Genomic DNA, 11,461 nt, shown 5'->3' with positions numbered 1-11,461 from the left:
AAATTTCACCCTATTTATTTTAATGTTCTTTAGGAGCTTGGCATTGTGTTAGACACTCTGTGATTCCCACGGCCCGGTTCCTATTTAAAAACTGCCCATCTATTTAAAGTTCATGATGGGGGGGATAAAGAAAAAAGACTTCCAAAGCCAAAGGGAACATGAGATAGGCAGAAGAAAAATCCAGTTTGCTTCTAAAAAAGGCTGAAAATTATAACCATCCGTGGCCTCATGTCTCAAGTCTGAGAATTTTTTTTTTCTCTTCTGGATGTTTGCAAACCAAAGTGGAATTTTATTATGGGTTACTAAGTGAGCTTTTTCAAGTTCTTAGTCCCCAAAAGTCTCCACTCACTCTGTAGCATGCCATTTAAGTTCCTCCTGCAGATGGGGAAGACAAGGGAGCCCAAATAAAACAGAAGGGTGTCTCCCAGCTGCAACGGTCTGCCCCCACGCCTCTGCATTTCCCCAGCGATTAGCCAGGGACCCAACACAGCCGCCTGACCTCTTTTACGAACAACAAAACCGTGATGAAGGCAACAGGAGTCAGAAAACTATTCACTGCAGGAAGCCCCAGTATCCGGTGAGAAATAAGAAGTACAACAGTACAGGATGCGCCTTGGGTCAGGGGGATGTGAAAAGCCCTCGGTCTTTGTGTTCTTCCCTGTGCCAGAACGTCTGCGTCGGAGCCCTCAGTTCTCCTCTCAGCTCAGCTGCTGTCACTGCACGGCTGCCAGCCTCCCGCTGAAGGGGACACGGGGCCATAATGGCCACCTCTGCCGGCCTGCTGCTGCCGCTGCTGCTCCTGGGCCAGCCCTGGGCGGGGGCTGGTGCTCCCGGGGAAGCTGTGGTGTGCGCGGGGAATGCCTGCTACACAGCCCACTGGGGCAAGCTGAGTGCGGCCGAGGCCCAGAGTCACTGCAGCAAGAATGGGGGCAACCTGGCCACCGTGAAGAGTGAAGAGGAGGCTTGGCACATCCAGCGAGCCCTGGCCCAGCTTTTGGAGTTGGAGGAGGCCCTAGAAGCTCGGATGGGCAAGTTCTGGATCGGGCTCCAGCGCGAAAAGGGAAAGTGCTTAGACTCCAGCTTGCCGCTGAAAGGCTTCAGCTGGGTGGGCGGCGGGGAAGACACACTTTACACCAACTGGAACAGGGAGGTCAGGAGCTCCTGCATCTCTAGGCGCTGTGTATCCCTGCTGCTCTATCTGTCTCTGCCGTCTCATGCCAGCCACCTCCCCAAATGGTCTGAGGGCCCCTGTGGGAGCCCAAACTCTCCTGGAAGCAACATCGAGGGCTTTGTGTGCAAGTTCAGTTTCAAAGGCATGTGCCAGCCTCTGGCTCTGGGGGGCCCAGGCCGGGTGGAATACAGGACCCCATTCCAGGCCACCAGCTCCTCCCTGGACACTGTGCCCTTTGCCTCTGTGGCTAACGTGGCCTGTGGGGATGGGGACGAGGGTCGGGAGCATTACTTCCTGTGTAAGGAGAAGGCCTCAGATGTGTTCGACTGGGGCAGCTCAGGCCCCCTCTGTGTTAGCCCCAAGTACGGCTGCAGCTTCAACAACGGGGGCTGCCAGCAAGACTGTTTCGAGGGTGGTGATGGCTCCTTCCGCTGTGGCTGTCGGCCGGGATTCCGGCTGCTGGACGACCTGGTGACCTGTGCCTCCCGGAACCCTTGCAGCTCCAGTCCCTGCAAAGGGGCAGCCACCTGTGTCCTGGGACCTCACAGGAAGAACTACACGTGCCTCTGCCCCCAAGGCTACCAGCTGGACTCAAGTCAGCAGGACTGTGTGGATGTGGACGAGTGCCAGGACTCCCCCTGCCCACAAGAGTGTGTCAACACCCCTGGGGGCTTCCACTGTGAGTGCTGGGTGGGCTACGAGCCCCGTGGCCCTGGGGAGGAGGCCTGTCAGGATGTGGATGAGTGTGCCCCTGGCCACTCGCCCTGCGCCCAGGGCTGCACTAACACAGATGGCTCGTTCTACTGCTCCTGCAAGAAGGGCTATGTCCTGGCTAAGGAGGATGGCACCCAGTGCCTGGATGTGGACGAGTGTGAGGGCCCGGAGCATGGCCTTTGTGAGGGCTTGTGCCTCAATACGCAGGGGTCCTTCCGCTGCAGCTGCCTGCCGGGCTGGGAGCTGGGCCCGGATGGGGTCTCGTGTACCACAGGGTCCACGTCTCTGGCACCACAGACTGGGCCTCCCCAGGGAGAGGATATGGGAGATAGAGAGGGGAATCTTGTGTATTCTTCCACAATATCCAGACCCACCAGGGACTCCGAGGGCACCTCCAAGGAGGCATCCACCATGAAGAGTCCCTCCCTCCCATCTGAGGCCCCCACCACCCTGACTGTGCCTGACATGCTGGCTCACAGTGGGCCCCCTGGCGAATGGATGGAGCCCAGCACCCATCACCCCAAGGCTACCACAGATCATGGGGAGAATATGGATGAGGATTCCATGTCCAAACAAAGTGACAACGGCACCGATGGGCAAAAGCTGCTTTTGTTCTATATCCTGGGCACAGTGGTAGCCATCTTACTCTTACTCGCTCTGGCTCTTGGACTTCTGGTCTATCGCAAGCGGAAAGCAAAGAGGGAGGAGGAGAAGGAGAAAAAGCCCCAGAACGCTGCTGACAGCTACTCCTGGGCTCCAGAGCGGGCTGAGAACAGGGCCTTGGAGAATCAGTACAGGTAAAGGAGGCCTCAGATCACCTACAGGGGGCAGGAGGGTGGGCAGGTGCAGGGAGGTGGGAGGGCAAGGACCACCATACAAAGCAGGCGGAGCACAAGGGGCAGGCGCTGTCTAAACCCTTTGGCCCAGAGGCACTCACTGAGGCTCTTTCCTTGCCTGGTGCGTGGACCACGCGGGTTTCTCCCAGGGTCTAGCTGTGCAAGGCAGGTCAAAGCGGCTTCCAATACTGTCATCATTGTTTCTCATAGTCCAACGCCAGGGACGGACTGCTGAAAGGTGAGGCAGCCCCAGGGACACTGCCAGTCGGCCATCACCATCCTCAGAGCTTTCCACACCCCATCGGAAGGGGCGACCCACATCCTTCCCAAAGACTGGACTGGAATCTTAGCAAACAGTTGTAAACATTCTTAAAAGCCTAGCACCTTGGAATATACAGGTATTTTCTACTTGTGCATGGTAATCCTGAAGTAGAAGCAATGGGTTGGGATGTGATTTCGGGAATTTTGTGGATGTTAACAATTCTTACTCACTTTCCCTTTGCAAATTCAAATGTGACCAATTTCACATTTCCCACTGATTCTGGATGAGGGAGTTACAAATCAGGTGCTAATGGGGCTCCTTCTAAACTGCTTCCCTGCTCAATTGAACATCTGAGGAGAAAAGGCTGTCTGCTAATGCTAATTAGGGTTGAAATGATTTGTTCCTCTTGGTATAACAGAGACTAAATCAGTGTTTAACGATGTAAAAAGCTTTTCTTTTCTTTTTTTGTCAAAAGGAACATATTGAGGACTGGAAACATTTGTTTACATTTGCATTCATGTATTTTCCCATCACAAGCCCTGATAAGCTTGACCTTGTTGAAATCCTCCAGAATGACCATAGTACCCTGGACTGCTCAAGTAGCAAGGATGCTGGAAGTTTACAAATTGCATTTCCTAGTTCTTAACATTGCTAATAGTTTTGGGTTTCTTTGCAAGTGAAGTCTGGAAAGTGTGGGAGAAGGATGAAGTGAGTTGAAAGTGTTTTTGAAAGCCAGTAATCCAAAGAGCTGGAGAGAAAGGCCTGGGGTTTGTTTCACAAATACTTGAATCAATCCATCTAAATGCACTTGTGTTAACACACACTATTGATGAGGTGAACACGCACAAGGAGAAAAGTCAGAGTCGTCTCTCCTATGCCACCTGCCTTTCTTTCCTGCATTATGCTCTGGATTTAAATGCTCTGATTGTAGATGGATGAAGCCCCTAGAAGTCTCTCATTCTGACTGTTAACACTGTATGAGGGAGATGAGATGCTGAGCTTTGAAAGCTGGCATCATAAAGCATTTTAACACAGCTCACAGTTGGTATTGCTTCCTGAGGACATGATTCCTGATTTGTGGCTATAGCTTGCAACCAGGTCAGGGACCAGACAGGAGGGACGCTGGCCCTGCGCTGCTTAAAGAACATTTGTCATATTTTTCTCTTGTTCTTAAAAAAGCGGGGGAGAAGAGAAGGAGAGAGAAAAAGAATAATTCAAATCTTTTGCAACCATAAAAACTGCTTGAAAGCAATTTTAATTTATATCCTCCTTTTTAAATGCTTGCTTGTGAAGATTTCCCCTCCTGAGGTAGTGGTGGACAGCACTACCTTCTCATGTGGTTCTGCCTGGGTCACTGGAAAGTAGCCATGGGATTCACTGATGATCAGAGCTTTTTTTTTTTTTTTTTTTTTTTTTTTTTTTTTTTTTTACTTTATATTAGAGGAGTTTTAATTTTTTTTAATATAATTTATTGTCAAATTGGTTTCCATACAACACCCAGCGCTCATCCCAACAAGTGCTCTCCTCTGCCCACAACCGCTTGAGTAGCACCAGGAGGACTCAGGTCACCTGCAGGCTTGTTGCTGTCACCACGCAGAACAGATTAGGAATGTGTTTCCTTCCGGGGATTCCCAAGTCTGCCTCTCAAAACCAGGGTGCCCTATTGTTTCTGGCTTTGCCTTAGAAACACATCTGTTCCAGAGGCGGACACCTGGGGCAGGAATAGCTGCCAGGTGAATGGCCGGCCCTCAGAGTTAAGTAAATATCCTTTTGCCAATATTGAAATGTAAATTCTATAGTTCAGATTTTTTTTTTTTTTTTTTGGAAAAAGAGTAACTGAAGGAGTGAGTATACAGAAAGCTGAAGGTTTTGGAGGACTTAGCAAGGTGTTTGGAACTTTGCTTTTTAAAGACATCTAATATTATTTAGATTTCAGTTGAAATACTGGTGTGTAACACTCAGGAGACAAAGGCTTATATCCACTGGCCCCAGGACCCTTGGCTGTCTGTTGTGTGGGAACCAACCACGCCACTATTCAGAGCTGGCCAGAGGCATTGCTGACAATATGTGCACTTACTTGAACTAACTGCAAATTCAACAGCTTTGCCTCCAGGCTTTTACAGTTCTACCCTTATCACTAGGGGAAAGAAGACATTCCTATTTAGGCTTCCCCTAAGTCCCTCTGAGGGCCTGTGGGACCTTATACTGGCTGAAGTCCCCAAACATGCTGTCTCATTTTTACGGAGTCTGACTTCTACTGCCCAGCCCCATTTTTAACTTTTGTGTTCAAATCCCTCTGTGCGTGGTAATGTGAAGCCCTATCCCTGATGGCAGGCAGACCACAGATACCCACTGTGAAACACCCAAGGGGAGAAATGGACCGATAAATAATTCCCCAAATCCCCTATAGCAGAATCAGCCTGTTCGTGAGCAGATGAGCCCTACCTTCTCTCCCAGCCGCTCCAACCAGTGGCCAAGATCCCTGAATTGGATGACCTTATCTGATGAAAACCACTGGCCTCAAACAAATACTGTTCTCCCCTTTGATACTACTGCCTTTATGTATGAGGGATGTGAACTATTGTTTGGAGAGACGGGGACCCAGCAGTGGATGAACCGCTAGCCACGTGACCATTGATAAACTAGTCGTTGGCAAACTGTCCATTTATATACACAGAAGCTCCCCTGGTGGCTCGGCCATGACACAGCCTGCGAAATGGAGGGGTTGGAGCATGGGAGAGGTAGACTCTGCTATGCACAGACTCCTCCAACTGTGTGCCTGGGCTGGGCTGGGGCAGACTGAGGGCTGTTCTGTCCCTGACCTGCAGAGCAGCAGAACGGCCAGGGTGATGGGGAAAGGGTGGCAGGTCCATTTGGCAACAGGCTTAACGACAATGGATACTTTTGCCCAAATAGAATTTCCCATAGTTCAATAATTCTAGGAAGCTCTTGGACAATTTATATTAGGAAGAAACTCACCCTCTCCCCTCTCTCCATCTCCCAAGGCAGATAATTGAAAGGGAGAATGACTCCTAAAACATGCAGCCCACTATGTTCATTCCCGAACTTCAGAGATAATCACTGCTCTTTTTTCTTGTTCATTTGAACATGTGATGCTGGACAAGCCTCGCTCCAGAATCTGAGGAGTGTAAAAAGCAAAGGTGGGGCAATTATCTGAAAATGTCTTTGAAAGAGTTGGACCCAGTGAGGTCTTTTGTAGGATGCACCCACCCCTGCTCAACATCGTGACCTTGAGGCAAAAGATGGCCTTGCCGGTGTCCCTTTGGTTCACCCACATGCCTGATCATCATAATTGTGGCATCCGGCACCACACATCCACATCGTGTTTTCCCTGCAGCATCAAGTGGGTGACTTAAGTGGGTTCTGCCTTAAGAACAGGAGGGATGCATGCTAACATCCTGTCCGTGATTAGACAAAAAGGTGGAATAAAAAGTTAAACATGTATGTGAGCGTTGTATGTGCACAGTACAGGAGGAATTAAGTTGGAAATGAATATCTGTCCCTGAAACACACACATGTGTGTTACTATTCTTACGTTTCAGTCAGGAGCCCCTGTTTGAACTCATTCTGGTGGCACCTGCACTTTTATCACTGAACGTTACCTTTGGAAAATATAGATGTGATCATTAGCTGATTTTATTCCAACACTCTTTCCCATAAACGTTTCTGTGAAAACTGAGAACAGAGGAGTTTTGATTCCCAAAAATGTACTACATTCAAAGTAACACATTTTTAAAAGCAAATATAGGACAGCCTTTTCCTATTATTTTTCTCCTTACCTTCTCCATTGTCTAAATCAGGAAAACAGGAAAGCATGGCTTTCTAGCAGCTGCAAAATGGTGTAATGTCCCCTCCATGTTTCCATCACCTTAAACAATAGATTACCATGGGAATCCGAGATATGATCCTTGAAAACATCTGTCCCTGTCTGGCTGCAAAACCTACTGCTTATAGCCATGTGGTTTGTGGCATTTGTCAACCAAAACAAACAAACAAAAAAGCTGATAATCAGAATTCTCCACATATTCTGTAATCAAATACCATATTCTGTTCCAGATTCCCAAAACTAATACACGCTGAATTGCTTTTTTAAAAAGTGAGTTGTGTTTTGACCTATTCTTGGGGATCATGCGCATCTCCTCTAGGAAAAAACTCTAGAATATCTTTCTCACATTGTTCCTCTTTATCTGCAAGGGAGCAAGCATTTCCTTTCCACAAATCTTGCCCACCATTCTTCTGGACTGGGTTCTTGGTGCACATTTGACTGAAGCTTGAATTAGGTTGTTTGCAAGGCCTTGTTCTATGACACTCAATGGGACTGTAAATGTCAGTCATCCCTTCACAAATGCTAGATAAAAATTTAGTATTTTTAAATCTGTGTATTTGAAATTTGTTCCACTAATTCTGCCATCGTGGGATTTCTGTGCAGGGCGTCTTTCTGTCCTGGGCCCGACTGTTTCCCAGGTGGGGGGGAGGGCAGGCTTGGCTGATGCACAGGGCCTCAGAACTCTGAGAAGCCAAGGGCCATATCGAGTCTGCCTCGACAAGCAGCAAGCCTGCCGTTCTTTGTGTTTTATGTCACATGCCTAACCTAATAAACTCTGGACTGCAGTTGTTGTCACCTTGTTTCAATCTATTTCACAACAACTCAAGATACACTGCAGGACTTACATTCATGGCCATTAAGCATATCCGTTTCCCTTCTCAAAGAGCTGCTAAAAAAATGTACTTTGGCTGCTCCACTTCTGCATCTCTACCTACTGGTTGTGATACTGACCCCAAAGCAGCTAGGTTGGGGCAAGGCCCTGTCCACAGGAACAGGGACATTCAGAGGGATGGGGCCACAGTGTGTCCTGGGTCCTAACTGCTGAACCCAGCCAGGCCGGACTCCATGCTTCCAGATATTTTCTTCTGACCTGGAGTCTACTGCCCCATGCCTTTCTGCCTGTTTAATTCCCCACATCATTTTAACTGCACAGGGGACACCTGGTGCAGGATTAAACATGTACAACTGGTGTGATGTGAGCACACCATTCCCTAATTATAATAGGAGCATTTGTCACCACTTTGTCAGCAAAGCCTTTTCAGTTTGTTTAACTCATTGGACAGGCAAACCTGATCCCCTCCAGCTTGGCTGCACGAATCTCACTGTGGCTGGATGCCAGGGCAGCAGGTGTTCAGATCTGAGTCTGCCTGCCTCTTGGATGGTGCTGGGTAAGAACAGAGCTTGGATAGGATCCTGCTGTCCTGCAGACAGACAGGACACGTGCGATGACCATTCGTTTCTTAGAGTTAAAGAAAGCTGATCCTGTTAGCAGTCCAGTGAGTGACAAAATACATTTGGAAATTATATCTTAACATAAACAACCATCGCTGCTCCCCAACACACACACACACACACACACACACACACACACACTCACTCACACACACACACACACACACACACACCACAATTTCAACATTCTTCTCTTTCATACAGAAAAACCCGAGGCCGGTGTTTCCTAATTTAGGAAAAGCCCATAAACAAAAATGCCAAGTTTAACGTCTCTTGATGACTTTTGCTATCTGCTAACTAAAATAACAAATATTAGATAAATATTTCAAATATGAATCATTTACAAGGAAATTCAATTTATACAGAGTTATATTTATTGCACAACAAAGTCCATTTGTAACAGATGACATGTAGATTAAAATACAAGACTCACATATGTATCATGCACATGCCAGGGAGTTTAACATGGATGGGTAAACATGTCAAGTTCTCAACCTACTCTTAAATTTGTTCAGTAAGAGGGGACAGAGCACAGGAAATAAACCCGCATACTCTAAGTCTCCATTAGCCCTTCACAGCTTCCTTATACCCCCAGGCCATCCTTTGTGGAGGAAATGATGGACAGGTAAGTGGTGAAAAGTGAGCAAAGGAGAGCAAAGAAATGAAAGAGCCAGGATAACCCATGAGGCCAGCAACAACTCCCAGGAGCCTGAATTGACAGGATGCTCTTCACGGGGTTGCACATACATGTCCTCACCTGAGGCTCTGGGTCCCCACAACTGCAGCACCTTGAGCTGCTGCCCAACCCCAAATTCTAGTTTTGGGGTTTTTATTTGAAATCTGTCACCATTGACTTGGATGTTGATCTTCTCTTGTGATTGAAACTGGTCCATAGAATTCAACTGCATGTTTAGAAAGAAGGAAGGAAGGAAGGAAGGAAGGAAGGAAGGAAGGAAGGAAAGAGAGAGAGAGAGAGACAGAAAGAAAGAGAGGGAAGAAAGGAGGGAGGAATGGAGGGAAGGAATGAAGGAGAAAGAAAGGAAGGAATGCAAGAAGGGAAGGAAGGAATAGAAGAAACAGAGATTTAAAAAAAGGAGAGAACAGAGAGATGGGAGGGAGAGAGAGAGAGGGAAAGAGAGAACAGCAAGGTAGAGGATGGTCATTTGGTCACCATTCACACATCTCCACTTCAGTTTGAGATACTTGGGGGCCATTTGTCCTCACTGCCATCTGTAACTTCCTTGACCACACTCACAGAAGGCATAGCTCTGTTTCGCCGAGTTTGGCTGAAGACCAATGCCCTTTGTATCATGATCCTGCCAGCTCTTCCTGTGAAGCACTGCTTATCTCTCCCACTTCACGTTTTATGCCTGTCCACATAATTCATATCATAATGTTAAGCTGATTGATGACTTGTGTGCTGTAGAAATCCTTCTATGTTCAAATAACAAATGAAAATAATAAAATTTGTGAGGTAGAGCAAATAATTGTGCCTTTTACTCTGTTTCACCAGGGTCTTCCTTTCCCAAAAACATTATGTCACAAATCAAGTGTTTCACTTCCTTGTCAAAACAATCATCTGCCCTCCCAAGCAGATGACCTGGGCATCCTGGTCTGCCTTCTCTGGTCACAGTGTGGGCACCCCAAGCTGATGACCCCTGGACATACCAGCCTGCCTCCTCTGGTCACAGCATGGGCACCCCAAGCAGATGACCCCTGGGCATCCTGGCCTGCCTTCTCTGGTCACAGCGTGGGCACTGCATGCAGGTTCTGCATGTTGACCACATTAGGCTCTTCCATTGACTTTGTCCCTGTCATCTTCTCTCATGGTGGTGTGACTTTGCTGACCTTTCTACCAGTTTTGCTTTCTACCTAAAACTGTGTGGTTAAGTGATTGATATGTATTTGCCAGATGCTTTACCAATATGAAGTATACCTTTCTTAACAAGTTCATATCAATTATATTTTGTCTATCACAACTGATGTACCTGATTAATTGGTTACATTTGTTGAATACTTTTTCATTTTTAAAAAATTAAAAACAATGTTCAGCTTCTTTGTGTCTCCTTTGTCTCTTATAAAAACAAAGCTGGATTTTCCCCTCATTTTATCCAATCAAAAATCTTTGTCTTTTAATGGGAGATTTAACCTATTCACAGTTACTGAGATTACTAGTAAATTTGCAGCAGCTTATTTTGTTTATTCTTTTTTTTTTTTTTTTAACGTTTATTTATTTTTGGGACAGAGAGAGACAGAGCATGAACGGGGGAGGGGCAGAGAGAGAGGGAGACACAGAATCGGAAACACGCTCCAGGCTCCGAGCCATCAGCCCAGAGCCTGACGCGCGGCTCGAACTCCCGGACCATGAGATCGTGACCTGGCTGAAGTCGGACGCCCAACCGACTGCGCCACCCAGGCGCCCCTTGTTTATTCTATTTTTAATGTGTTTTTGGTGCTTCTATTCTCTCTCTCTTTTTCTCTCTTTTTAATCAATTATTGGCTTGATTGACATTTCTTTGTCTATTTTCTACCTTAATAGTATGGAAATTTGTAAGGACTGTTTGTATTCTTCAAATGATTCATCTTAATTTTTGCCTCATATACTTAAACCTGTATTTCTCCATTGATATCTAATGTTCATTAATAGCTATATCCTTCTCCCTGAAAAAAGAAATGACAAGAATCGTAGCAATCTGTGATTTCTTCTCTCTTCTTCTCAAACTACACTAACCTCCAACACTATCACCCACCTTCACTGCATCTGAATTTTACTGTTTGATTTCTATACATTTTTATGACCAACACCTATTTAGATGCTACGAATTGTACATGATCTCCTTCTCCACTCCCCCTCCTCTAATTCTAAGTGCTCTTGGATTTCACAGGAGTGGAGCTAAATACCAAGTGTTCTGGTTATTTGTTTTTTGTCTTTTACTGAGGGGGCCATTGAAGACTAGATTTGCTGCAACCTTGTGCCACTGGAAATATTTCTTTTCCCGACTGAATGATGGCTTACCTGGATAATGATTTCTGTAATATACAGATTTTCCTTGATTTACAATGGAGTTTCATGCCAGTAAAGCCATTGTAAGTTGAAAATATTGTAAGTTAAAAATGCATTTAATATGCCTGACCACCTGCCACCCCCCAACATCATGCCTTAGCCTAGCCTACCTTAA

General features: G+C 46.7%; 1 protein-coding gene across 2 annotated transcripts in view; it reads left to right on the top strand.

Moving 5' to 3' along the window:
• The first annotated feature begins 373 nt into the window (after nucleotides 1–373).
• The window catches only part of CD93 (CD93 molecule), a 31,304-nt gene continuing 20,216 nt past the window's right edge, over nucleotides 374–11,461 (top strand). The window contains exons 1-2 of one of the 2 annotated variants that reach the window (XM_045445487.1): nucleotides 375–2,682; nucleotides 2,932–4,245. In XM_045445487.1, coding sequence (XP_045301443.1) covers nucleotides 761–2,682; nucleotides 2,932–2,956 — 1,947 coding nt within the window. In that variant the 5' untranslated portion in view covers nucleotides 375–760 and the 3' untranslated portion in view covers nucleotides 2,957–4,245. Of the gene's footprint in view, nucleotides 2,683–2,931; nucleotides 4,246–11,461 lie in introns of those variants that run through there. The other variant, XM_045445485.1, reaches the window with a different exon arrangement.

This window comes from Leopardus geoffroyi, chromosome A3, assembly GCF_018350155.1.
Source record: "Leopardus geoffroyi isolate Oge1 chromosome A3, O.geoffroyi_Oge1_pat1.0, whole genome shotgun sequence".
Lineage (NCBI taxonomy): Eukaryota > Metazoa > Chordata > Mammalia > Carnivora > Felidae > Leopardus > Leopardus geoffroyi.
This window is presented reverse-complemented; position numbering and strand designations above follow the sequence as displayed.